Source organism: Oryctolagus cuniculus, chromosome 21 (genome assembly GCF_964237555.1).
Source record: "Oryctolagus cuniculus chromosome 21, mOryCun1.1, whole genome shotgun sequence".
NCBI classification, from domain to species: domain Eukaryota; kingdom Metazoa; phylum Chordata; class Mammalia; order Lagomorpha; family Leporidae; genus Oryctolagus; species Oryctolagus cuniculus.
In genome coordinates this window covers 23,724,656-23,752,044 of record NC_091452.1, presented here as the reverse complement: position 1 = coordinate 23,752,044, position 27,389 = coordinate 23,724,656, and the positions used below count along the sequence as shown (strand labels likewise).

Sequence of the window (27,389 nt, the reverse complement as noted above, 5' to 3'; positions counted from 1 at the left end):
CTGTTGCAGCCATCTGGAGAGTGAACCAGCGGATGGAAGACCTCTCTCTCTCTCTCTCTCTGCCTCTCCTTCTCTCTCTGTGTAACTCTTTCAAATAAATAAATAAAGCTTTTTTAAAAAAATGGGTCAAGATATTTTAAATATTTGAATAAACATTTCTGCATTGGAGACAGACAGGTAGCCAAGGGACCCAAGAGACGACGCTGAGTATGGTTAGTTATTGGAGCTCAAATCTATGCTGAAATACCCCTTGACCCCCACCCGGTTGACAAGAAAAGGAGAACAAAACACAAGCTGGCTGGCGAGGGTGTGAAGACACTGGAGACTCATCCATGGCTCGTGGAGGTGTAAAATAGCATAGCCACTTGAACAGACTTTGGTACTTTCTCCAAAGGTTAATCCTAAAACGACCATACGACCCAGCAGTTCCACTCTTAAGGATATACCCAAGAGAACGGAAAACACATGTTCCCACTAAGACGTGTGCAAAAGATGTTCACACAAGCATTATGGGCAATAGCCAGAAAGTGGAAGTGACTCGAATGTCCGTTACCTGGTGAGTGGATAACAGGATATGGAATGTCCGTACCGTGACATGTGATTCAGCTGTCAAAAATAACACGACGGGCTGGCGCCATGGCTCACAAGGCTAATCCTCTGCCTGCGGCGCCAGTACCCCGGGTTCTAGTCCCGGTTGGGGCACTGGATTCTGTCCCAGTTGCCCCTCTTCCAGTCCAGCTCTCTGCTGTGGCCCGGGAGGGCAGAGGAGGATGGCCCAAATCCTTGGGCCCTGCACCCGCATGGGAGACTGGAAGAAGCACCTGGCTCCTGGCTTCGGATCAGCATGGTGCACCGGCCGCAGCGGCCATTTGGGGGGTGAACCAAAGGAAGGAAGACCTTTCTCTCTGTCTCTCTCTCTCTCACTGTCTAACTCTGACTGTCAATAAATAAATAAATAAATAAATAAATAACACAGCACTGACCGGGGCTGTAAACCGTGGTGGGGGTGGGGTGGACATTTGACCCAGCAGTTGTCAAGCTCACTGAGTGCCTGGGTTCAAGTCCAGGCTCTGCCTCTGATGCCAGCTTCCTGCTAACGTGCACCCTGGGAGGCAGCAGGTGCTGGCCCAAGTGGTTGAGCCCCTGGATTAAGTCCCCAGCTCCCACCTTCGGCTTGGCCCAGCCCTGGCTGTTGCAGGCATTTCAGGAGTGAACCAACAGATTGATTTCTCTGTCTCTCAAACAAATAAAATAAATTGAAGAAATGTTTCTAAAAACCAACATAGGTAAGCCTTGGAAACAGTACGCTCTATGAAAGAAGCCAGTCACAAAAAGCCACATCCTTTCTAAAAAAATTTATGTGTTTGAAAGGCAGCGTGGCAGACAGAGGGAAAGTTGGAGAGAGAAAGAAATCTTGCATCTGCCAGCTCGTTCCTCATATGGCCGCGACAGCCAGGGCTGGGCCAGGTCGAAGCCAGGAGCCTGGAACTCCATCCAGGTCTCCCACGTGAGTGGCAGGAGCCCAAGTGCTTGGGCCATCCTCCACTGCTTTCCTAGGCACATTAGCAGGGAGCTGGATGGGAAGTGGAGCAGCTGGGACGCGAACCCAGGGACTCCTACACGGGACGCCCGCATCAAAGCAGCAGCTTAACCTGCTGTGCCACAGCTTGCCCCCAAATGCAGGGGCGATGTTTGATTATCCCATTCATCTTAAACCTCCACCTTTAATTGAGTGCTTTCTGCAACACAATGGAGCCACCCGGAGCACAGCTGGGACTTGGGTGAGGTGCACTGTCCAATCCTTTCTTAACACCACCCACTTCACATTTCCGTGATCTGAACCCCATCATGTGCAGACACACACACACACAGGTGCACCTGCACATACACACTCACAGGCACACGTGCACACGTGTATACACACACACACACACACTCCCACTGCTCAGCAATGCTCACCCCATGGCAAGCTTCCTGCCCCCTGGGGCCCCTCTGTACCCACCCAGCTGGTTCTGGAAAGATCCCTCTACTGGAAGGCGGGCAGGAATGCGGGCATGTGGCAGCCCTTTCACACTGCCTAGGAGCCGGCTGGTAGGAGGGGCTTGCGGGTGCCCTGTGGGCAGCTCCTGGTACCCACCTTGTTCTTGTTTGTTTGTGTTGTGGTTGTAACCGTGGTGGCAAATGAGAAGCCAAACTGAACCCAGCCTCACCTGCCGAAGATGCGTGCCCAGGGTGGGGGTGGGGCTCTCTGTCCCCAGGGCCTTTGTTTCAAGGGAGGGAAAATTAATCCTGCCAGCCCCAAAGAAGGTACACCCCAGCTTCCTAACGCGTGAGGATGGCGTAGATCATGTCCTGAGCACTTACTATGCTCCAGGGGCAAAGCTAAACCTCCCCAAGGCCAGGCAGGGCTTGCTATGCAAGTTCCAAGTCAGAGGGGAATGAGTTCAAACTGACTTCCCACTGACTGGCTGTGTGACCTCAGGAAAGTCTCTCAGCCTCTCTGAACTTTTCTCTGGCTGTGAAATGGTGTCGGAATCGTGTGGAGCCCCGAGCACAGAGGAAATGCTCAAACAAATGGGGGTCCACCCCGGCAGGGTCCTCATCCATCCTTTTTGCTGTGATAGCCACAGCCCGTTCTGCACCTGCTTCTCCCTGTCCCACCTCCCTGCCTTTCCCTAGGTTGTCCCCGCCCCTCGGGGTGCAAGGCCTGGCTCTAGGCCGCCTGTGTGGGGTGGCTGCTTGTTGGGGTTCCCTCTCTAATTAGGGTAGCGACTGGAGCCGGTACTGTGCGACAGCCTAACAGTGCGACAGCGAACAGCGCATCGCACAGGTCTAATCCTTGATAAGTGCCTTCACTTCTCCAGACTCCATCTCTAACATGGCCTTAACAGGGGCTGGTGGTGTGGTGCAGCGAGTTAGAGCCCCAGCCTGCAGCTCTGGCATCCCATATGGGCGCCGGTTCGAGTCCCTGCTGCTCCGCTTCCGACCCAGCTCCATGGCACTAACCCCATTTCAGATGTGGCTACTAAATGTGTCCCATGGGACAGGTGACTGTCACAGGAAGTTCTGTGAGCTGGCGCTGCGGGCGATGATGCCAAGAGCCCCCAGCAAGGAGCGGTGCACGTGCGTGGTGAGGGTCAGGGAGGGACCCTCAGCTCCTGGACCGGCCCCCAGCCCCTCCACCTGGCCCTCTCCGCCCAGCCTCAGGCGCCTCCGGAGGTAACTGGGGAACCTCACCTTAGCAGGATTAGGGGGAGAAAGGATTAGCAGAGGAACCCTGTTCCCGTGTGTCGCCAGTCTGGCAGGAAGCTGGTGTGGATGGCAGTTGGGGCTTTGTAGAAACAGAGGCTGGAATGTCAAGTGGGGCGGGGCTGGGGTGTGCAGTTACCAACCTGCTCCTGAGTGACACAGCAGGTGCCCCAGACAGAGGCAAATGGCCAGAGACACCCCTCCCCCTCCTTCTGGACCCCCCAACTCCATCAGGGGCTCGGGACAAGGAAGAGGGCCGACAGGAAGGTATCAGGTATTAATTCATCCATCAGCTTAAAGGGGCCTTGAGATAGCCCAGAATGGAGGCCCGTGATAGCTCAAGCAGGATGCCCTAGGGATGGCGGACCTGAGAAAGTGGCTTGGGCTAGCACAGTTGTGGAGCGGAGGCTAGCCCAGGGGTAGTTTCAGCCCTTGAAGATCCCCTGAGAGGCAGAGATGTGGCTGGGAGGCATCGCTGTGGTCTCAAGCTGCAGTCACAGTCCCGCTACCCTCCTAGGGCTTCTGAGAGCCAGAGGAGAGGAACCTCGCAGACACGCCCAGCCCGTGACAGGTCTCATCGGGTCTCCCCTGCAGCTGTGTAAGGGGGCAGGACAGTGACACCCCTGCCACCGTCTCAAAGAGGAGGTTTTCCAGGAGAGTGGGGAGCTGGTTGATGGTGTGAGGCAGGTCATCAGGGATCCAGGAGGAACCTTCTAGACGTGCATCCCCACCTCTAACTCCTTCCCTCCTCAGGGCACACCCTTCACTGACCTGGTGTGTAAATCCCAAGGGACTGGGGCTGGCGCTGTGGTGTAGCAGGTAAAGCTGCCGCCTGCAGTGCCAGCATCCCATATGGGCGTCAGTTCGAGTCCCGGCTGATCCATTTCCAATCCAGCTCCCTGCTATGGCCTGGGAAAGCAGTGGAGGATGGCCCAACTGCTTGGGCCCCTGCACGCGCATGGGAGACCTAGAAGAAGCTCCTGGCTCCTGGCTTCAGATCGGCCCAGCCCCAGCCATTGTGATCATTTGGGGAGTGAACCAGCAGATGGAAGACCTCTCTCTCTCTCTCTCTCTCTCTCTCTCTCTCTCTCCCTTTCAAATAACTAAAATAATTTTTTTAAATGATCCCAAGCGACACCTTGGCCGCTGAAAGCTACCAACCCTCCCCCACTTCTCTCTTAGTGGAGCTTCCTTAAACTGGATGCCAGTGATCGAGGGGTCCTGGACAAGTCTCCTAAGACCAAAGCGATGGGTAAAAAGGACAGTGGGCTGGGGGTGGCTCAGTCTTTGCCACATTGGCCAACTCAATGGATGGTACGGGGAAGACACAGGGAAGAGGAGCGTCAGCCACGAGGAATCACCAGACTGTCCCCAAGGCCACCTTTTGAGCTCCATTTTCCTCTCCACCCTTCTTCTTCTTGACCCCAGCTTTTGTTACCAAAGAAGGACCTCACTCCCCTGCTGCGTTGTGAATTAACCATTTACTGCCCTGACCAACAGACTCCTCCTCTGTCAGAGCTGGGGGGAGGATGGTCTCTGGAGAACCCCGGATGTGAAATCTTTTAAAAATACATATTTATTTACTTGAAAAGCAGAGAAAGAGAGAGATCTTCCTTCTACTGGCTCACTCCCCAGGGCAGGGCCAGGCTGAAGCCAAGAGCCAGGAACCCCATCCGGGTCTCCCACACGGTGGCAGGGACCCCAGCACTTGGGCCATCTTCCGTGGCTTTCTCATGTGCATTAGCAGAGAGCTGGAGCAGCTCCCTGGAAGGGGAGCAGCTGGGACTCAAACCACAACTTATATGGGGTGCCGGCGCCACAGGTGGAGGTTTAACCTGCTATGTGACAGCACCAGCCCTAGTGTGGAGCCTCTTCGTTGGCGAGATGGGGAGACAGAGGCTCAGGGAGATGGGGTATCCACAAGGAGCGCTCCTCCTGCCCCTTGAAACTCCCCTTCTCCAGGGCAGAGGTCATGGGAGGCCCTGATGGGGGCTCTACAGGTGCCACCCTGGGCTCCCAGGCCATGGGGCTGCCTGCTTCCCTCCCAGCTGTCTCCTCCTGTCAGGCGACCTTGGCGCACCCTCCCACTCCCACCTCCTCCCCAGACCTGTCCCAGAGCCAAGCACGGGACCTCATTTAATCCCAGTTATGCAATGTGCAATGCAAACAGTTGGCCCAGGAGGGCACGCGGGGCCAGCAGCCACGCCCAGGAGTGGGGGCAAAAGGCCCCTGCTGGTTGGAGGCTGCCAGTCCACGCTGGGACTCTGCCTGTAGCACCCACCTCTCTCAAGCCTCCACCAGCACCATGAGTGGCCGAGTTGGGGATCTGAGCCCCAAGCAGGCAGAGGCCCTGGCTAAGGTGAGCACCCCTCTTCCTGGGGTCCGTCGGGGAAAAGGGCTGGGGCTGGGGGTGGGAGGGGAGGCTGGAACCCTGCCTCGCTCTTTTGGTCCACCACATCCCCCACTTAGTCTCTTCACTGTTGCCTGTCAAAGGTCAAGTCCCACAGTGCCCAGTGACATCAGCCCTGGCCAGGGCAGGGGTTGGGGGCCGGACACCATTTCGAGGCAATGGCGTAGGTGCTTCTCTCCAGAGAGCCAGACCCAGAGAGCTTTATCTGGCCGCTGCCTCCCCCCCACTCCCTCCCGGGCCCCTTGGCTGCTGCTGGTCTGCCTTTTACCCCTGGATGAGCCCGAAGGACAGAGGGGAGTGTAGGGTCATCTCCACAGTGCACAGGGAAGGCAGCACATGGTCGCTAACCATGGCTTCATGGAAGATGGGAGGGAAAAGGCAGACGTCTCGGTGAGAAGCACAAGAATTCATCTGGTCGCCAACCCTCACCCACCCCCCCAACCATCCACACACCCCCTTCTCCCCATCCACACACTAATCTCTCTTTCCGTCTGTTTACTTGCCTGTCTCTCCTTCCACCCACCCATTGCCTTCCCCTACCTTCATCCCAGCCACTCACCCACTCATCCATCTAGCCACTCCTCTTCCCTGCCATCAACTCCCCTACCCATGCACCTGCCTAATGGCTCGTCTCTCCTTCTATCTGCCCATCAACTCCTCCTTCCAGACCACACTGGGGGTTGATGAGAACCTTCTTGTGCCTGGAGACCAAGGCACCGTGGGAGGGACCCGCATTAGCCAACATCTCTCTTCCCCCAGTTCCGAGAAAACGTCCAGGACGTGCTGCCCGCCTTGCCCAACCCTGATGACTACTTCCTTCTGCGCTGGCTCCGAGGTGAGGGCGGGGCGGGGGGAGGTGGACATGACGGGGCAGCAAGAGGGGCCTCGTCCCAACGGCTTCAGAACAACCCGTGGCTCTCAGGATCCCGCTACAGCATCTTGCTTCAGAAGTTCAAGTCCAGCCAAGGGGAAGGGACAAGGAACCAAGGTCCTACCCAGGCCCCGTGGTGTCCTCTGTAGCTCCCACTGGCCAGAGCAAGACCGGGCAGCTGTAAGCTGCCTGGCTCCCACCTCCCACCCTTTCCTTTCCTTCCCACCCTCTGTAGCCCGGAGTTTTGACCTGCAGAAGTCGGAGGCCATGTTGCGCAAGGTGAAACCCACCCCCCATGGAGATCAGGGAGGGACCTTGTGGGGGACAGCGGGGAGGGGAGGTCTGTCCGTGCCTCAAGGGTCCACCTGCTTTTCAAGGGTGCCGGGAACCCTCACCCATCATTTCCCTTTCAGTACATGGAGTTCCGGAAGACCATGGACATCAACCACATCCTAGACTGGCAGCCCCCTGAGGTGAGCCAACGCCCGCACACTCTGGTCTCTCCCAGTCCGACGCCCCCAGCCGTCTTGGTGGCTGGGGACCATGAGTGATAGGCCGCGAGCCTGTGAGGCCAGATGAACCCCTCCCCAGGGTCAGCAGACAACGCTCCTGTGATACGAATGAGTATTTCTGGAGTATTTGCACGGTGCAGGCCTGGGTAAGGCTTTCCTGGCATGAGCTCTTGTGATCGCCACAACCCTATGGGATGGGTGCCACTGCCCCCTTTCACAGATGAAAACACTGAGGCCCAGCTATAGGTTAAGCAGCTTGCCCAAGGTGGGGCTGGCCATTGAGCTCAGGTCTGAGAACCCAGACACTGTTAAATGTGTGCTTTTTGTTTTGTTTTGTTTTGAGTGACAGAGAGATAGAGAACTCCCATTGGCTAGTTGGCTCCCCAAATGTGTGCAATGGCCAGGCTGAAGCTGGGAACCAGGAGCTTGAACTCTGACCTGGGTGGCAGGGCCCAATGCCCGGAGCCATCAGCACTGCCTCTCCTGGTGGGCATGAGCAGGAAGCTGGAGTCAGGAACTAGAGCTGGGGGTTGAACCCAAGTACTCTGGTGTGGGAGGTAGGCATCCCAACTGCTGGGCCTAACGCCTACCCCTCACCATGCGCTCTCCACCACCTCGGTTAACCTGTGTTCCTGTGCCCGTCTTCGTGAGACTCATGCCTTCCCTTGACGGGCAGGTGTTCTGGCCACAGTGTCTTGGGGACCTAGCTCAACAGTCCCAGGAGGGAGGGGTTATCCACGCATTTTAAAGAAGAAGAAGAGGTGCTCAGAGAGATGCTGGCACCTGCTGAAAGACACACAGCAGTGTCTGCACTCGGACCAGACCCGCTGACCTTCAGAATCCATGTTCCCCGTCACTAAGACCAAATCCTCTCCCTGGCGAGGGGCTCCGCAGATGCTGGGGCAGAACTAAGGAGCCCAGAGACCTGGCTTTGCCATTTACCTGTTGTGAGCAAGGTCCTGTGTGATCCTCGGTTTGCCCATGAGGACAATAGCGCCGCCCTCCAGGCGAGGAGGGGTATTACTTTGTACCGGGTATGTGTAGGCTTGGGTCCCACAGGTCAGCCTGGTCGTAGGTATCTCTGGAGAGGTGTGCCGTGCCGAGTTCTGTGTTTCCTCCCCTGGCCCAGGTGATCCAGAAGTACATGCCTGGCGGGCTGTGTGGCTATGACCGTGACGGCTGCCCGGTGTGGTATGACATCATTGGGCCACTCGACCCCAAGGGACTGCTCTTCTCGGTCACCAAGCAGGACCTGCTCAAGACCAAGATGAGGGACTGTGAGCGCATCCTGCATGAGTGTGACCTGCAGACGGAGCGGGTGAGGCCCAGGGCAGGTGTGGGCCCGGGAACACACCTGCGTCCCAGACTGGGTCAAACTCCAGCTCTGCTGCTTGCCAGCTGTGTGGCGCTGGAAGTTACCCCTCTGCTCTGAGCCTCGGCTTCCTTGCCTACGAAACAGTTAATGATGAGCAATGGCTGCAAACATTCAGTGAGATAACGCAGTGGCAGACTTCTCAGCTTCCAATGGGGTTACGTCTTAATGAACCCATTGTAAGCTGAAAATATCAAAAGTCAAAAATGTATGTGGTACACTGAACCTACTTTAACGTGCACAAAACACTTACATTAGTCTACACTTAACATCGCAAGAGAGTATTGTAGTACATTTTACTAACCCAGGGGGAAAAGTCGAAACCCAGAATAAGCTTTCTTCTAAATGCTTTTTTGCTTTCTCACCATCATAAGTCGAAAAATCATTATGTTGAACCGTTGTGAGTCAGGACTGCCTGTATCTGGTCTCAACAGTGGTGGTTTTGTTATTCCCTTTGAGGTTTTGTATTATCATGCTTTCTGTCTGGGCAACCCTACTACACACACACACACACACACACACACCCTCCCCACAACCTCTCTTGACTCTCCAGATCCTTTTGGTCTCAAACTTAAATGTCACCTCCTCTGAAGCCAGCATCTGGGGTAAACCCCATCTTCTGTATTCGCACAGTCGTGTGCTGTTCCCCTGGGGCAGTTATCAGGGCCTGGGGCGGCCCAGTTGCTCGTCATCTCCTCGACTGCAAATTATTGAGAATTATTTGTTATACTTAAGGTGGACAAACCAGGGGTGAAAGATGGACTGGCAATATGAATGTATGGAAGGGTACACAGACCCATGAGTGGATCGAGCTATGGTTTTGGAAAATCACCTCACTCCTCTGAACCTCATTTTCTCCACCTGCAAAACAGGAATAATAATGCATACTGGTTACAACGATTACAGAAACCAATGCAACTACAGATGCTTCTTGGTTTATGAGATTATACTCTGATAACCCCATCATAAGTTGATGTATGGATGGATGAAGAAATGAATTGATGGATGCCTGGATGGATGGATGAACGGGGAAATGCATTCACTTTTTCACCTCTTGCTCCTCTGAGGACTGAGTGGGGGGCTGGAGGAAACACTGCAGGGTCTCTCAAGCCTGCACCCTGAGCCCCAGAACCGCTCCTTTCTCATCCTCACAGCTGGGGAGGAAGATTGAGACCATTGTGATGATATTTGACTGTGAGGGCCTGGGACTGAAGCACTTCTGGAAGCCCGTGGTAGAAGTGTATCAGGAGGTAAGGAGAAGGCCCTTGGGCACTCCCACTTGCTTGGATGCCCACCTTGCTTCCTCAGAGATTTAGTAAAAGGCCGTTGCCTCCTTGGGTTCCATCACAAAGGACTCAGGACAGAAAGGGCCATACTACGCTTCCTAGAAGACCCTACAGAACAGGGCTCAGGAACGACACTGTAATGAGATCATGAGTTCACCTCCTCCAAAGTATTCCACCCCTTGCTCCGTGACGTGAGCAAGTCACTTCCCACACCTCAGTTCCATCGCTTCCAAAACGGAGTTGGAAGTTGAATAGTGAACATTTATTGAAAAGTAATCCTTACCATTATACTATCATCACTATAACATGTGCTCTAAAATTATTATAGAATTATTATTAGGAAGTGAAGGTCCCTTCCAGGGGGCCCAGTGGAGGAAAACCCTCCACAGCCCTCTGAAACCTCCAGATGGGAGACTGCAAAGAAGATGGGGGTGAGAGATGAGGCGTGGGCTCTGATGGGGTCTCTCTTGGTTCCACAGTTTTTTGGCCTCCTTGAAGAGAATTACCCAGAGACCCTGAAGTTCATGCTCATCATCAAAGGTGTGTGGCGCGTGGCTTCACTCACCTGGCCCCCGTTTCCTCCCCTGCACCCTGAAGATGATAATGGTGCCTTTGTCCCAGGTCGAGGCAGGTTGATTGCTTGGCTCCATGCAAATCATTGAGAATACTTGGCACAAAGTGCTCAATAAACAGTATTTCCTGTGGTTGGCCTAACTGCAAGAGAGACAGCCCCAATCTCAGCTCTTCCAGGAATCCCTGCTCACAGCAACCTCGCCCTCCATGCCAGCTATCTTATGTGTCCACCCTCTTTTGGGGGCTGAGTTTTGTGTCCCTTTAAAGCAGGGACTCTTATCCTCTACCTCTGCTGTATCCCTAACAGGCTTGGTGGCATGGTGCATTTTAAATAGGTATTTGGTGGTTATTGGATGGGTAGATGGAAAGGTGGATGGATACTTGATGGCTAGTTGGTGAGTTGGTTGGTTGGTTGGTTGGTTGGTTGGTTGGTTGTCCGATTGACTTGCCAATTGGCTGCCTGGCTAGTTGGCTGGTATGGTTGGTTGGAGAGTTGGCTGGCTGCTTGGTTGACTGGCTGTTCATTTTATTGAGTGGCTGGTTGGCATTTTGATTGAACGTTTGTTTGGGTGAATGGATGGGAGATTGATTAGTTGGCTGGGTGGTCTCTGGCTAAATCTCAGATGGTCTGCTTGCTGGAAGGAGCAGTTGATTAGGTGGCTAGCTGATTGTTCAGTTGGTTGATTAGTTTGCTGGGTGACTGATTTGTTAGGTATTTGACTATTAGAAGGTAAATTGGCTATTTTGTTGGCATGTTGGATGGTTTGTTGGGTAGTTGGTTGAGTGTGTGACTGATTAGAAGTCTGGAGGATTGGCTCATTTGTTGGTTGGATGAATAGTTAATAGATTGGGTGATTGCTTAGTAGGCTATCTGTTGACTTGTTGACTGTGGGTTGGATGCTTTGTTGTGTGCTGGAAATTGGACCCAGCCAGGGTTGGTCGTAACTCCTCTGTGTTATTGGCTATGACCACTGAGACACTTTCTCTCCATTTCCCTTACTTGTGTCTCTCCAGCCACTAAACTGTTCCCTGTGGGCTACAACCTCATGAAGCCGTTCCTGAGTGAGGATACTCGCAGGAAAATTGTAGTGTTGGGAAGTAAGTAGTTCTAGTTCCATTCCCTAAACTCTACACCTGACCTTTGGAATGAGGTTGGTCCGTCACTCCACCCAGAACTCCACATATCACCTGGAGCCACAGAGTCCTTCTTTCTGAAAGTGAGAATGCTCTTATCCCACAGAGTCCACCAGGCTGCCACACCTTATTCCTTGCCACAGCCCTTTAGTGAGAGAGGCCTGCACACGTGTCTTCACATCAGTTTCAGTTTGGCTGCTGGTCAACCTCTGGTCTACAGCCCTCAGTTCCCTTTTAACACCCATAACCTCAGGGCTTTTAAGGGCAGCCTGGGGGAAGGAGGATGAGGAAGAAAAGCAGGAGAGTGACCATGATTCAGAAAAGGGAGTCCCGGCAAGAAGGGAGTAGGTAAGAAAATAATTGGCTGAATTACATATGAGCAACCATGGAAAATAATGTTGCGGGCTCTGCCTTTCAACTCACAAAATAAATCTTTACAAAAAGAAACATAATGTTGTAAGTGGACATTTAATGTCATAGGAAATATTCCTAAGTTAAGAAAAAGCAGATTATAAATAATCATAGGTAACATCATCTTATTTTTATAAAAGCAAATATACGTTTCTGGAAGATGACAAAGCAAAATATTGCTTTGTTGCTGAGACATCATGTGGTTTGAAATTTTATTTATATTGCTCTATATTTTCTCAATTTTAGAGGATAATATGTATTCATTGTATGGGAAAATAATTGTTTTAAAGAGTGACAAGATGAGAGAAAGAGAGAAGGGAAATAGTTCTTAAACCCAAACCAACAACCCTGAACTTGGAAGGAAACTTCTCCCAAGCAGAAAGGTCAAATCACAGAGTCACGAAATCTGAGGGTCTGAGGGCTGGGGAAGGGGAGTCCTACTCACTTCTCTCCCTTCCTGATACCTGAGCTCCTGTCTCTAACCAAGTCCATTGGGATGAGGAGCTCACAGGACCTCAAGACAGCTGGGATGGAGGGCTCCAGGCCCCTGCCTTCTAAGCCTGCCATATCCTGGAGCCAAATCCTACTACACTCCAGACCCCAAGTTCAAGGCCTCTGCCCTCATTGGGTGCCCCCCAAGGCTCTGCACAGTTGGCCCTGGTGTGCCAGGCATTGTGTTCTTCTCCCTTATGCCATAGCGGGAAGGGATATCCCATGGCAAAGGAGATTAGCGAAAGGAATGGGTCCGTGGTGACACCCCAGGACCCACTTCGAGCATTGCTTTGCTTAGGGTATGAGGAACAGTAACGGTGACCAAAGTTGTGATTAAGCTGTGGGGGGAAGGCAGGAGGTCACACCAAAGACCCAGGGCTGGCTGTCCCCCACCAGGAAGAAAAATTTGTTTTTTAAAGATTTATTTTTTTGAAAGGCAGAGTTAAAGAGAGAAGGAGAGAGGGAGAGAGAGAGAGACACACACACACACACACAGAGAGAGAGAGAGCGTGCAAGAAAGAGAGAGAGAGAGAATCTTCCATCCACTGATTCACCCCTCAAATGGCCACAATGGATAGGGCTGGGCCAGGCCAAAGCCAGGAGCCAGAAGCTTCTTCCGGGTCTCCCATATGGGTGCAGGGGCCCAAGGACTTGGCCCATCTTTCACTGTTTTCCCAGGCGCATTAGCAGGGAGCTGGATAAGAAGTGGAGTAAATGGGACTTGAACCAGTGCCCATATGGGATGCTGGCACTGCAGGCAGAGGCTTAACCTTTTACACCATAGCCCTGGGCCCAAGAAGTCCAATCTGGTTACATCACTTACTCTCTGAGGGACCCCAACAAGGTTCATGACCTCATTGGGCTTTAAAATCTCCTTTAGACAATCACACAACCCCAGACCAGGGGAAACACATTTCCATGACATCACAAGGCTGGAAGACACTGAGATAGCCTGGGGCTAGGAGCCTAGCTCCACTGGGCTTTGGAGAAGCCAGTTCAGGTTGGCCTGGTGCAGGTGCACGGCTGACTGGTCCCTTCCATGTCTAATAATCACTCTTCCATCCCCTGACCCCAGAGAGCTGGAAGGAAGAGTTGCTGAAACTCATCAGTCCTGAGGAACTGCCTGCTCATTTTGGGGGAACCCTGACAGACCCAGATGGCAACCCCAAATGTTTGACCAAGGTAAAAAGAACCCTAAAACAAAGGAGGGTCAGAGCGCAGAGCTGGGTTCCCTTGCTATCCACTCATTCCACAAACATCTGGAGAGAGAACCCCTAGAGCACAGACTAGATGCTAAGCTGGACAGCTCCAGCACTGCCCTTCTGGGGCTCTCGGCCCCTGTGCAAGCAAACGAGAAATGTGGGAAGTTTGACCCAGAGGCTGAGCTGGAAGGAAAGCTCTCAGAAGTGCTGGCCCAGTCTACTGAGTTAGGGAAGACCCCATGGTTGGGGGTGGACAGGTGGAGTAGGACACCCCAGGAGATGGCGAGCGTGAACAGCATCCAGGAAACAGCAAGCCCATGCCCGCCTATGTCTGCAGATCAACTATGGTGGGGAGATCCCCAAGTCCATGTACGTGCAAGACCAGGTCAAGACGCAGTACGAACACTCGGTGCAGATCAGCCGCGGCTCCTCACACCAGGTGGAATACGAGATCCTGTTCCCGGGCTGTGTCCTCAGGTAGGCACAGGCCCCCATCGCACCTGTGGGCTGGGCCCTAAACCGCTGTGGCACCCGTTAGGCTGAGCAGCAACCTGGTCCCCCACACCAGGTGGCAGTTCTTATCGGACGGTGGGGACATCGGCTTCGGGGTCTTCCTCAAGACCAAGATGGGGGAGCGGCAGCGGGCAGGGGAGATGACAGAGGTGCTGTCCAGCCAGCGCTACAATGCCCACATGGTGCCTGAGGACGGGAGCCTCACCTGCGCAGAGGCCGGAGTCTGTAAGTCTGCCTCGGCTGGGGCCCTGGCCCCAGGAGGATGGAGCTACTGGCAGGTAGTTTAGAGAAGGAAACAAAGAGGCAGTGACTCCCACACCCCCAGCAGGGACACACTGCCCAGGTCAATGCCGTTCACTCACACACAGTCATACACTCAGGTCATATTCATGAGCTCCTACTGTGCACCAAGAACCAGAATCAAATAAACCCCGAGGGAGTTGAGGGCACACAGGCCGCAGGAGGCAGCTAAGTGACAGTAGAGCAGGTGCAGCTTCCCCCCGCCCCTGAGCAAGCTGGGGCTCTGAGAAGTAAAGCAACTCGGGCAGAAGTCCAGAGCTAAGTGCAAGGTCAGGGTCACATCTCAGCCTTGGGGTCCCTGCCTAACCCTGAGCGGAGGGTTCACCAACTTGGGAGAGACCCTGAGTTTGCACACCTGTGAACCAGAGACTATAAGCCCCGCCTCTTGGGGTGTTTGTGAGAAAGCCACAGGTGTGCAGCCAGCCTAGCCCAGCACCTCACTTCATCCGGGGAAGCCTGTGACGCCTCCTGTTCTCTCCCCTTACATTGTCCATCACCTGACCCTCCAGGTGTGGAGGTGATGAGATGCCACAACCATTGTTCTCATTGCCAGTGGTTGCAACTCAAGCCAGGCCTGGACCCGGGCCAGGAAAGGGGGTCCGTTTACAGGCTCTGCTCAGCAGTGAGAGTTCCCAGGGAAAGGGAAAAGGTGTGGTGGGAACCTGGCCCGGTTTGGCACACAAAGCTCTGGGAGGCAGGGATGCTGGAGGTGGAGCCAGCCTCGGCTGCCCACCTCCCTGTCTGTCCCCCAGATGTCCTGCGCTTCGACAACACCTACAGCTTTGTCCACGCCAAGAAGGTCAGCTTCACCGTGGAGGTGCTGCTACCAGACGAAGGCATGCAGAAATACGAGGAGGAGCTCACGCCTGTCTAGGCTCCCCTCCCCCAAACACACACACTCGCTTCTCAGAGAACCCCACCCTCTGTTCTCTCTCCATGCATGATCCTACTTCTATCCCTGACATTAGTGAGTAGAGAAAAGTCATAGGAGAGGCTCAGGCTTGGAGAACACCAAGGCTGCAGAAAAGGAAAATGCCAGGATAAAGCCAGATGCAGACGTCACTGAAATGCGAGAAACAGGAAACTAGTCTTCACCCGTCCTAAGCGATTTATGTGCTTGAATTCCTTTTTTCTATGAACCGTGAACAACTTAGGTTGGCGGCGTATCCACCACGTTCTTTTTAGTGCAGCTCTCGTTATAGTAGATGTTCATGTTTCAATTGTGCAGTTGAGTGGAAGACCAGAAGGTAGCCAGCAAAGTGATTCCTGGGTTTGGGGGAGGAGGGGGAGGGGGAGAGGGAGGAGAAAGAGGAGGGGGAGGAGGAAGAGCAGGAGGAGGAATAGGAGGAGGAGGAGGAGCTGGGGTGTCGGCGGTAAGTTCAGCACCTTGGACAGTGGGCAGAGATGTGGCAGAGATGGATGTTGTCTGGGGGCTGGATTCTCCCAGCCCCCAGAATCCTGGCAGTGGCTTTCTCTCCGGAGACCCAGACACAACCCCTGTCAGAGATGCCCACCTCGGGCCATCAGTTCCCCCAAGCTGCTCACACCCACCCTCACCCTCTTCCCTTGGAGCTCATAGCTTAGGTTTTAAGCGATTCAAGGAGGCTTCCTGGAAGCCGAGGAAGCCACATCTGGCTCCAGCTGCTGCCTGACATAATAAAAATTCACCGCTGTCATGTAATGAGTGTTCTCCATGAAACACATTTTTGTATGAAGTGCTTTATGAGCCTCATTTCATTCTCTCTCTCTTTTTAAATTAACTAATTGGTTGGTGCCATGGCTCACCAGGCTGATCCTCCACCTGCAGCACCAGCACCCCGGGTTCTAGTCCCAGTCGGGGCGCCGGATTCTGTCCCAGCTGCTCCTCTTCCAGTCCAGCTCTCTGCTGTGTCCCGGGAGTGCAGTGGAGGATGGCCCAAGTCCTTGGGTCCCTGCACCCACCTGGGAGACCAGGAGGAAGCACCTGGCTCCTGGCTTCGGATCGGCGCAGTGCGCCGGCTGTAGCAGCCATTTTGGGGGTGAACCAATGGAAGGAAGACCTTTCTCTCTGTCTCTCTCTCACTGTCTAACTCTGCCTGTCAAAAAAAAAAAAGGCAAGGAGAAAGAGAGCCTCCATCCACTGGTTTATTCCCCAAATGTACGTAACAGTCAGGGCTGGACCCAGCTGAAGCCTGGAGCCCCCATAAGTGGCAGTGACCCAAGTACATACACCATCACCTGCTGTCTCCTGGGGCGTGCGTTAGCAGGAAGCTGGGTCAGAAGCAGAGCCAGGACTCGAACCCAGGCCCTCCAACGTGGGATGTGGGCATCCCAAGAAGCAACTTAATGGCTGCACCAAATGCCCGCCCTATTCATGTCATTCCCACACCATCCCCAAGGCTCCTTATGGTACCTACCCGCTTTACAGATAAGGAAACTGAGTCTCGGGGAAGTAGAGTCCCTCAGACTGTACCACACAGTTCTCCAGTGGCACATCCAGGACCCAGGAGCTGTGTGTGTGTGTTTGCTTTGATTTTACTGCTCTTCTTTGCCCCAGAATGGCAGCTCCTAAGGGGACAAGGAGTGCTTGGTGGTCACACATCTTGCTGTAGAAGTGTCCTAGGCGCCACCCTCTCCATCCCTGTTTGTGGGCAGGACCCACTGGGCAGCCAGAGCATGGAGACCCCCTGTGCCTAAGCTCCTTGCCCAGGAGACCGCGGCAGAGAGGGGCGGGGCTTGTGCTTCCCAAGCCCTGCGTCCTGTCCCCTGCTCACGTGGCCCTCCTGCCCCCCACCGAGACCCTGGCTGACCGTGGGAGAGGCCAGGGCTCCAGGGTTTCCTTCCCGACTTCCTGCTCCACGTCAGGGACACCGAGCTGCTGGCATCAGCTCTAGGTCCTGAGCCAAGCCCTGCCAGCAGGGGCCAGAGAACACCTGAAAACAGGGGGCGGCTGGCTGGGGACCACGAGGGGCACCCTGAGAACACGCGCACGACCCCAGGGCTCAGCGAGCCGATCCTTGGCACCCGTTGGCTCGCTTCCGCCTGCACCTAGGCTCAGGATCGTGTTTTGTGCATCACACAGATGGGAAGCCGAGCTCCCAAAACCATGGGACTGGCTTCCCTCGGCCCATGGGTGGCAGAAATGGGGCTGGAGCTAAGACTGCCCAACCCACGCCTTCCTCCCACGCCATGTGACTTCTAACAACTCACCTGGACAGGTAGGGCTGCTCTCCCAGGAGGGGAGGAGATGAGGAAGAAGGGTTGTCCAATTGGAAAGAAAAAAGAGTAATATACATTTACATATTTATTTGAAATGCAGGGCATCAGAGAGAGAGGGACACAGAGAGAAAGAGAGAGAGAGAGAGAGAGTCTTCCATCCACTGGTTCGCTCCCCAAATGCCTTCAACAGCCAGGGTTGGGTCAGGCTGAAGCCAGGAGCCAGGAGCTCCACCCAGGTCTCCCAGGTGGGTGGCACTGGGGAGGGAAGGAGACCCCCCCCTTTTCAGCTTTGGCCAGTGGGTTCCCCGTTCCAGCAGCGGCCAGCAGGCAGTGCGGGGGCAGGAAGGTGTGGGCCTGCGGGCTCCCTGTGTGTGGGTAGGCCTGGGCGGGACCCGGGGCTCCAGCTCCAGCAGCCCAGAAGTGCTGGGGGCAGAGCGAGGGCACGAAAGGCCTGAGCTGCCACCATCTCTTGCCCAATGAGGAGGGTTCACAATTGGAGGCTGAGGCCGAAAGCCCAGGGCACCCCACACGCACTCTCAGGCCAGGCCACCTGTGGCAGTTCCCAGCTGCAGCTCCTTCGGCCCCAGCCCCTGCCCCTTAAATGCTTCCCTGGGAGCCCCCAGCACGTGGCGTCTCCAGTGGGGGGCGGGGGCTACATCCGTGCCATGCAGCAGAAGGCGCTGAGGGTCAAAGGCCAGGCCCCCTGGAAGGACACCTCTTCCTGTCATGCCCCCGGGCTGCCTGGGGTGTGTTTGTCTTCCAAGGGACTCACCCAGTTGCACAGGTGACAGGTAGGAGCAGGGAGGGCAGGAGGAAGGGGCCCCAGTGCCCACCCCCAACTCCCAAAGGCGCCCCTTTGCCCAGACCTTACCGAAAGGCCAGATGAGAATAACCGGCAGACGCCCCCTGAGGGAGGCCATGGTGAAAAGAAACATCACTGGCCACCCACAGGCCTCCTCCCTTTGGCCCAGAGAAAGCTGGGGAAGGACTAAGCCTCACCTGGAGCCCACAGGTAAGCCTAGGGCACGGCAGAGCAGGGCCCAGGCCAGTTACTTCCGCATTCCCCCAGCTAGCTCCCATACCGTTTTTAGCATAGGCGCTCCCAAGAACAGCAAGAGTGGACGTTAACTTTCTCACCTGCAGGGAGGTAGTAATGGCGGCACCTGTTGGGCAGGACTGTTAGGGGTTAGCGTTAGGCAATGCTGGGAGCAGGGCTGGACACATGGGCAAGAGTTCCATCCGGGTTCTCTCGGCCCAGGAGAGGGGGGAGTGTGATGGTGGCAGGTGCCACAGGGCAAGGTGACTTGTGTCTTGGGATGGAGCTGGGACCATCTGGACCTTGAAGGCTGGGTAAGGAAGGACATGGGAGTGGGGAGGGCGCTCCTGCCTGAGCAAAGGGACAGAGACCAGATGTGCCAGGCACACCAGAGAATGGCAAGAAGAGGTGAGAACGTGGGTGCAGGGAGGGTCGGGGGCCACAGAAGGCATCTGGGGAGATTCAGCCCCCAGTGTGACCCCATCAGGAAAAGGATCCCTTCTGGGTTAGGCATTAACACAAAGACGACCACAGCGATGACCTCCAGATGGAACATTCTAGAGCGCATCTCGTCCCTCTGAAAAAGTCCTGGGAGCAGAATCCACATCGCCGGCGTCCTTACCCCCGGTCGCTCATCAGAAGTCACAACCCCACAACGCTAACCCCCTGTGAGCCGTTTCTCCTGGAATCACCACGGCCACTTGGGTTCGTTAGTGTGAGTTTCACAAGGAGGACCTCGAGGCTCAGAGCCTAAGGCGACACAGCCTGGGAGCGCGCTCTGTCCTTGACCGTGGAGAGAGAGGGTCACGGGCTGGAAGGCAGCAGGGCGGGAGCAGTCACGGGCTGCGGGAAGTGTGGGGCTGTGTGAGCCTGGCCCGGAGACCTCAACTCTAAGTAGAGACCTAACAGCACAAGGTTGTACGGTTCAATGGGTGGCACCCGTGAAGTGCCTGGGGCAGCACCAGGCAGTTTCTAGGAACACTTCACTAACAGCTGCCTCTGCCTCTGCCTCTCTGTAACTCTGCCTTTCAAATAAATAAATAAATAAATATATTTTTAAATCTGCATAGTATTTGCATAGAACGTATGTAAGCTGACTTGTGATACCTAATGTGATGCAAATGTTATGTAAATAGTAGCTATGCTGTATTGTTTAGGAAATAATGACAAGAGAAAAGGCTGGCACATCTTGCACATGTTCAGTTTAAAGATTTATTTATTTGAAAGTCAGAGTTACACAGAGGGAGAAGGAGAGGCAGAGAGAGAAAGAGAGAGGTCTTCCATCTGCTGGTTCACTCCCCAGATGGCTGCAAAGGCCAGAGCTGCGCCGATCCAAAGTCAGGAGCCAGGAGCTTATTCCAGGTCTCCCACATGGGTGCAGGGACCCAAGGACTTGGGCCATCTTCTGCTTTCCCAGGCCACAGCAGAGAGCTGGATTGGAAGTGGAGCAGCCAGGACTTGAACCGGCGCCCAAATGGGATGCTGGCACTACAGGCGGCAACTTTACCCGCTACAAAACCACAGCGCTGGCCCCTCACAGGTTTAGTTTGTATACCATTTTTCCTCCCAAATATTTTCCATCAGCGATTGGTTCAAAACCATGGAGAACCTCCGGCTACAGAGGGCCTGGTGTATTAGTTAGCAGGTGCTGTCCTCTAGTGGTCATGCTGAGCATTACATGAAGCCAGTCAATCAGGCTACCCAACTTCTGAACACTTAAGGCCATAGGCTAACCCTCCGCCTTGCGGCGCCGGCACACCGGGTTCTAGTCCCGGTCGGGGCGCTGGATTCTGTCCCAGTTGCCCCTCTTCCAGGCCAGCTCTCTGTTGTGGCCAGGGAGTGCAGTGGAGGATGGCCCAGGTGCTTGGGCCCTGCACCACATGGGAGACCAGGAGAAGCACCTGGCTCCTGGCTTTGGATCAGTGCAGTGAGCCGGCTGCAGCGGCCATTGCAGGGTGAACCAATGGCAAAGGAAGACCTTTCTCTGTCTCTCTCTCTCTCTCTATCCACTCTGCCTGTCCAAAAAAAAAAAAAAAACCACGACGGCCACAAGCTTGGGTAGGTGAAGAGAGCGCTCCCCCACCCAACCCCCGACCCTGCTAGTGGTGTCTCCATCCCTCACACCACGGGAGAGTGACTTCCCATCACAGCAGCCACACCTCCTGTCTAGTTGGTCTCTGCACCTGCTTCCCCACCCACCAAGTGGGGATATTCACAGAGAACTGCCCTCTTTGAAAGCAGAGAGAGAGAGAGAGAGAGAGAGAGATCTCCCACTTGCTGGTTCACTCACAGAAGGCCCACAAGGGCTGGCGCCGTGGTGTAGTGGGCTAAGCCTCCGCCTTTGGCATCGGCATTCCATACAGGCGCGGATCGTGTCTATGCTGCCCCTCTTCTGACCCAGGAAAAGCAGTGGAAGATGGCCCAAGTGCTTGGGCCCCTGCACCCACGTGGGAGACCCAGAAGAAGCTCCTGGCTGGACTCGGGCCAGCCTGAAGCCAGGAACCTGGAACTCAACCCAGATCTCCCACGTGGGCGGCAGGAACCCAAGAACTTGGGCCATCTGCTGCTGCTTGAGGGTCCGGTGCTGGCCCATTCAATCTGCACAGCAGTGCCGTGAAGGCTCTGGTATTACCCCCATTTCACAGATGGACAAACAGGCTGCAGAGGTGAAGTGTCCTTGTTCCCCCGACCAGAAAAGGGTGCCTCAAGAACCCCTGGAGGAGGCTACCACCTGGGCAGCTGTGTCCTTGACCTTGCTGGTCTCCATCACACTGTTATCTATCAGCTTGGGTAGCTGTCCAGGCCTCTGCATTTCTTTTTAGAGGTTCAGAGAGGCTGGGACTTGCCTAAACCCACACAGCGAGTCAGTGTGCTCTGATTCTACTCCTCTCAGCACAGACACCCCAGCTCGACCCCAGCCCCCTGCATCTCCAGCCACCACAGGCTCCTGTCAACAACCCCCTCCCATTCAACAGCCTGGAATGGGGCAGGCAAGACCAGCATTGCTGGGCACAAGGACCAGGGAGGGTGGGTGAGCAGGTGTCAGGGTGCAGGTGGCTGGCACTGAGCGGGGACTCCTTCAGACGTCTCTCTGATCACATTTCTGTCCCCTGGCAGCCTGGCCCAGGCTGGCGTGGCCAAAGAGCAGTCAGCAGAACCTTCCAGAAATCTCTCCGGTTTGCCCCTTCTTTGAATCCATGGTATCTCCAGATGGAGCGGGGGCGGGATGTCTCCCTGGACAGGCTGTCCACACACATCCCAGCGGCCTGGCCTGCGAGTAGCTGAGAGCCCCTTGTGTGAGCACCTACTATGCGCCAGGTTCCTGCGAGCTTATAGCACAGGGCTTGTTCACAAGGCAAGGCTGCTGGTGGAGCAGCCAAGGGCAGGGGGGTGCATGACTCGGGGGCAGCTGGCTCCAAAGGCCAAGGGGAAAGGGGCGGGGCGGGGCTCAGAGGCCCAGGAGGCAGGGGATGGGGAGAGAGGCCAGGCTGGGGCAGGGCTGAGCTTGCCCTGTGTCCATGGGCACAGAGCCTGAAGCTGGCCCGGGCGAGGAACGGGTGGCAGATCCCCCTTGTCGAAGGGATGCAAGTGCGACAGGTGGCCTGGTGGTGGCTGTGTGAGAAAGCAGGGGGGATGAAGACAGGGAATCCTGGGCAGGACACGGATGTGGGTGTCAGCCAGGGCGTGGGGCTGGAGCATGAGGGGTGCTTAGAACCCGTCAGGGAGTGGGGAGAAGGGAGTGAGAAGGCCCACCACACCCCTGCAGGGACCCCCCAGCTCCAGGGGAGATCATCAGACGCACTCTGCCGCAGCAGGCACCGCCCAGGGCAGTAGCCATGACCCCACAGCCCCCACCCAGCCAGCCCTGGGGCTCAGGTACAGGTAGTCCCAGCAGGGCGCTGGGGACCAGAGCCAGGGTCTTGGTAGGACTCCATGTATGGCTCAGGGCAGGGCTGTGGAGAGGGGCTGGGGTCTGCTGCAACACTGCCCCTTGGATGCCCAAGAAAAGAGCTTCCTCCATCGTGGGGGGAAGGGGGGGGCCCTGGTCACTTCTCTCCAGGGCTCCTGAGCGCTGCCCCCCAAGGGGTGTGTGCATCAGGAGGCTTCCAGAAAGAGGGCCAGGCCTGCCCCCACGGAGACGGGCAGCAGAGAGCTACGTGTGACGGGAGAAGCTCCTCCCACCCACCCCCGCCACATCCCTGCTCATCCCCGATTGAAAGCTCAACCTCTCTTATCTCCGTTTTATTTATTTTTATTTGAAAGGCAGAGCAACAGAGAGAGACAGAGGAAGGAAGATTTTCCAACAGCAGAGTCACTTCCCAAATTCCTGCAACAGCCAGGGCTGGGCCAGGCCAAAGCCAAGAGCCTGGAGCTCCATCCAGGTCTCCCACCTGGGTGGCAGGGACCCAAGTACTTGAGCGCCACCTGCTGCCTCCCAGGTGCACTACAACAAGAAGAGGCAGGACTGGATCCCAGGCAAACTCCAACATGGGATGCAGGCTTCCCACTGTGCCATAACATCTGACCTGAGAACTCAGCTTCTTACATATTTCCTGTGGCTGCCCAATGACTGGCTCCCGGCCAGGCCCCAGCAGCCCCTGCGCCAGGGCTGGGCTGTAAGGACACCGTGTCCTGAGCTGTCCTGGGGACTGCCGCTCCTGCCTTTCTCCCTGAGCGTCTGCTGCCCCTTGTCCAGCCACACCGCCATGGGGGTGACAGCCAAGCCGCCAGGAGAGCCAGTGCCCAGGCTGCCGAGTGACCTCGGGCACATTCCTTTCCCTCCCTGGGCTTCCGTCTCCTCATCCCCCGCGGGAGGGTGTGACTTCCCTGCCAAAGACAGCACCACTCCCCGCCACCGTCACAGTGTCCGTGGAGGCAGCCAGGGGGTCAGGTCCCGCCTCCACCTGGGACTCGCTGCAGCTGCTGCTCCCAGAAACCCCCGTCTCTAAGCTTCCGTCCAGCTCAAATCCACGCAGGTGCCAGGGCCTCAGACCCCGGGGAGCCTGGCCCCCACTTCCCATGGTGGGAGTGAGCCAACTCGCAGGCCAGGTACCGGGGTGGGCTCAGGAGGAGCTGGGCTTCCCCACGGATGGATAGAGCTTACGCAGGCTGGAGTTCAGCAGGAAGTCCACCGACCTGTAGGGAGGGGAGGTGCTGAGCAGGTGACCAAGGCATGCTGGGAGGCACCGGGGCAGGCGGCTGGGGCTGGGATCCAAGGGCCATCCAGGGGGACACCTGTCCTTGTCCCAGTCCCACCACTCTCACCTGGGCTACTTAAAAAGTCAGAATCAAACCCCAGGGAGGGTAGCCCTCTTCCTCTTCTTTATTCAGGTGGGGAAACTGAGGCACATTAACAGTGAAGAACTCTCATGGTAGTGGGGGGGGGAGTTCAGGGTCAGCTATGCTTCCCCAAGGACAAAGGCTTCTCTTCCCACTCGGTGCTGGGCGGGTTGGGTTGACAACATCTCTGGTTCTAAGAGCAGGCAGGTGTGACCCACGCCTTGGCCAATCAGAAAACAGAAACTGGCTCGGGGGTGGGCACTCAATCTGGGATAGACCAATGACAGCCTTCCTTGAGATTTTTATTGTCATTATCAAAAAGCTTCTGATGGGGCTTGCTAAGCTGCTGGGGGGGGGGGGGCTGGAAGCCGCTGGGGATTCCTCCATCCCCAGGCAGGGAGGGTGGGTGAAGCCAACAAGGGCAGGGGCAGGGCAGAGACAGGACAGCAGGCTGGGAAGACCCAGGTCTTCACCGACATCGTTTGGGTGCCTGGAACCAGCCACACTTGAAAGCAAAACCTTTGATTTTTATGCATCTGTGGCAACACCTCCCTCACCCCGCAGGGTGCACCTGCTCCTGCCTGCCCCGGGTTGTTTGGCAACACAGGTCTTCTTTCTGAGAATTTTCTGGCCCTGTGTCCCATCTCCCCAGGGCGCTCCTCTTCCTTTCCTGCCAGGTCATGTGCCAAGGGCACCCCCAAGCCCCACGGGACTGCGGTGCCCTCTGCTGCCACTGTCATGTGCACAGCAGACATCTCTCACGCCTCTCCCAGCCGAACGCCACCTGCAGAGCCGACGGCCCCTGAGGCCAGGAGGGCGGGCACCCACCTGTCGATGGGGTGGATGATGACGGGGATTGCCAGCAGCCCAAGTGCGGTCGTGGTCCACTTGCGGACGGCCAGGGGCCAGCGGGTGGCAGTGCCCAGGACGTAGAGAGAGGCGGCACATATACGGTTGATGGTGAAGCCAGGGATGGCCACGGAGGCCAGAGCCTGCCACACAAAGGTGTCCACTACGGCTACGGTCACTCTGGTGCCACGGCCTCCTCCGGGACTGGGCACCTGGTGGGCACAGAGACACTTAGAAGCTGGGTGGGGGTGGGGTGGCAGGAAATGCTGCCGAAGACACACGAGGAGCAGACCTGGGGAGGAGGAAGTGGCCACCAGGGGCGTGGCACTAGGGCAGAGGGAGCAGCCCTAGGGTTGGGTTCCGGACTGTACCACATTCAGGGCTGGGGGTGGATTGGGCCACACACAGGATTAGGGTTTCAACCCAGAAATAGGGTGTGGGGTGCAGTGTACTACCCTACAGGCAGGCCCAGAATTGGGGCTGCATCAGGCCAGCGTACGGGCTTGCTGCCCGTCCCCAAGGCTGGGCACTCAACCACACTGGGAGCGGGTGGGGTGGGGTGAGGGTTGGAGGGCAGGCTGATACGCACCTCTCCCGCCTTCCTGCCTTTGTCAACGGCATCGGCCAGCACGTAGGAGCTGGACACCCCATAGCTCAGCCACACCACAGCCGCCGGCACCAACGAGCGAAACGCCTCCCCCACTTCATTGGCATAGCCTGGGGAGGGTTAGAGAGGGGGGACAGGTCATTGGAAGATCTATGGGCTGCTCCACAAGAGGGCGCTCCCGCCAGCAGGTGCTACTCCGAGGCTGCTAAGGTAGCCGGGTGACCTTAGACGGGTGACTTTACCTCTCGGGACCTCAGTTTCCAGGGTGTAGGGTGGTGCCCACTGAGGCCGTGAGACCACCGTGCGAGGGCTGAGCACGGGACACCATGATCGCGGCTCTCCCCAGCTGGGGTTCCAGGAGTGTCGGCACTAATGAGGCGGTGGGTCAAGGGCAGCCCCACCGACAAGACACGTTTACCACGTTCCAGATCTTTCTACGCTTTATCTCATTCCACCACCCCTTTAGCCCACCACGCGAGCCAGACCCCCTGATGCCGGAGAGCGCAGCCCGCCCCCCGCCCTGTTCCCCCTTCCATCCTGGGAGGTCGGGCCAGCAGGGACCCCGGGCAGACCTGGGCAGCCAGGTACTGGGCCAGTCCCCAGCCGTCTCTGAGCCCCGTCTCTGGCCCAAGCAGAATGAGCACTAAGCCCCTGCCCTGCACCCTCCAGACCCTGGGCTGCCATCCGGCCTCCCCCGCCCCCTGCCCTCCCTAGTCTCCCGCGCCCACCGCCCCGCACTCACCCAAGTATCGCACCCACGTGTCCCGGTAGAGGTCGCGCTCGGCGCCCCGCGGCTGCGGCTCCGACATGATCCTCCCACTGCAGCCCGCAAGGCCTCCGCTGCTGCCTCCGCCCCGGACTCCACCGGCACTGTCGGGTCCACCGCGGCGGGACCGGGCAAGGTCCACGGCTGAAGGGCAGGACGGGCGATCCCCGCCGGCAGGGAGCGTCTGCAAATTCCCCTGTGCGCCGAAGCCCCTCTCCCAGGACCGGTTTACCCATGGTTCCTCTGAGCAGGTGCGCAAGCCTCTCCCGAGACTGGATGTAATATTTTTATTTCATTTTATTTTATTTCACTTATTTTATTATTTTATTTTATTCTGTTTTATTTTATTTATTGCATTCTATTCCATTTATTTAATTTAATTTTGCGAAGGGATGCCACACTTCCTAGCTGTGTGACCCCAGTCAAGAAGCTACTTCTCTGAGCCTGGCTTTTCTCATGGCTGAGATGGGGCCCCCACTGCCTGGGCTGGCGGCCGGGGTTCCTTAGCGCAGTTGTCACTTCCTGAGCTCCCTCAGGGCTCTCTCCAGGGCTTGCTCCCTGGAGTCCTCGGCCGGAGGCCCAGAGAAGCCAGGGCACCTGCTGCGGACACACCGCAGCTGGGAGATGGCGTCCGAGTCCGAACCCACATCCTGCACTCTTTTAAGGGGTGCTCAGGTTGTGAGGCTGGGGGGGTTGGGTGCTGACCGCCCTGGGTGGGGGGAGGGTGCCCCGACACCAGAACCCCTTGTGTCATCCCTCAAGCACTGGCCTCTAACAGCCAAGCAGCCTGTGGGGGCAGGAATGAATGAATGGGGAAAGGGAGAGAGGGTTGGGTACCAGCTCCGGGGAAAGGCACAGAACAGAGTGAGGGGGCTTGTGGCCGGCAACAGGAGGAAACCCTTGCACCCTGGCACCCACGGGAGCCGTGAGTGAACTGCATTAAACCTGTGACTCCCTTGGGGTAGCAGCGAAGCCACTGGAGACCCTCAGTCCCGGGCTCGCATCCCAGTAGTGCTTCCCGCGCGCTGTTAGCTTTCCCCTGAGCTCCAGCAAAAAAAGGGAAAAAAAAATGAGGGCAGTCAATGTTTACTGAGCGCCGGCGAGTACCAGGCGGTTCTGAGCGCTGTGCAGTTCCTCAGATCTTTGCGACAACCCCAGGCGGTGAGCGCTGGATTGCTGCGTGGTACCCACCCGCTGTCGCTCGCGAAGAATTAAGCTTTTATTATCAAATCAAAGATGGGGGAACACCACGGATTCCCTACTGAACCCCTGGGTTTCAGCCCTCTCGCCAATGCCGCGTCCTACAGGGCAGTCCGGTCAGCGGTCAC

At 56.3% G+C, this 27,389-nt stretch overlaps 2 protein-coding genes across 3 annotated transcripts; one reads left to right on the top strand and one right to left on the bottom strand.

Annotated features, from left to right (window-relative positions):
- The first annotated feature begins 5,429 nt into the window (after positions 1-5,429).
- Positions 5,430-16,006, top strand: SEC14L3 (SEC14 like lipid binding 3). Its single transcript, XM_008272134.4, has 12 exons — positions 5,430-5,608; positions 6,419-6,494; positions 6,766-6,809; positions 6,944-7,003; positions 8,172-8,360; positions 9,569-9,664; positions 10,180-10,240; positions 11,288-11,371; positions 13,386-13,492; positions 13,850-13,989; positions 14,081-14,250; positions 15,078-16,006. The coding sequence occupies exons 1-12, from the start codon at positions 5,555-5,557 to the stop codon at positions 15,197-15,199; spliced, it is 1,203 nt and encodes a 400-aa protein (XP_008270356.3). The 5' UTR covers positions 5,430-5,554; the 3' UTR covers positions 15,200-16,006.
- A 6,789-nt stretch (positions 16,007-22,795) lies between these two features.
- On the bottom strand, positions 22,796-26,311 carry MTFP1 (mitochondrial fission process 1). Of its 2 annotated transcripts, none has more exons than XM_008272133.4 (4): positions 26,038-26,311; positions 25,278-25,405; positions 24,668-24,831; positions 22,796-23,695 (listed from the first exon to the last, which is right to left on the bottom strand). In XM_008272133.4, the coding sequence occupies exons 1-4, from the start codon at positions 26,102-26,104 to the stop codon at positions 23,623-23,625; spliced, it is 432 nt and encodes a 143-aa protein (XP_008270355.1). In that variant the 5' UTR covers positions 26,105-26,311; the 3' UTR covers positions 22,796-23,622. The 2 variants fall into 2 exon arrangements, with proteins under 2 accessions (XP_008270355.1, XP_002719738.1); XM_002719692.5 differs by having other exon boundaries at positions 24,668-24,900; positions 26,038-26,292.
- Positions 26,312-27,389: the final 1,078 nt, after the last annotated feature.

Bases quoted from the DNA above. Each gene is read 5' to 3' on its own strand.
- SEC14L3 (XM_008272134.4), top strand. From the start codon at position 5,555: ATGAGTGGCCGAGTTGGGGATCTGAGCCCCAAGCAGGCAGAGGCCCTG. The intron at 6,810-6,943 runs GTGAAACCCACC...TTTCCCTTTCAG, and splicing joins CGGAGGCCATGTTGCGCAAG to TACATGGAGTTCCGGAAGAC. The intron at 7,004-8,171 runs GTGAGCCAACGC...CCCCTGGCCCAG, and splicing joins TAGACTGGCAGCCCCCTGAG to GTGATCCAGAAGTACATGCC.
- MTFP1 (XM_002719692.5), bottom strand. From the start codon at position 26,104: ATGTCGGAGCCGCAGCCGCGGGGCGCCGAGCGCGACCTCTACCGGGAC. The intron at 25,406-26,037 runs GTGAGTGCGGGG...AACCCTCCCCAG, and splicing joins CACGTGGGTGCGATACTTGG to GCTATGCCAATGAAGTGGGG. The intron at 23,696-24,667 runs GTGGGTGCCCGC...CCCTCCCTACAG, and splicing joins ATCATCCACCCCATCGACAG to GTCGGTGGACTTCCTGCTGA.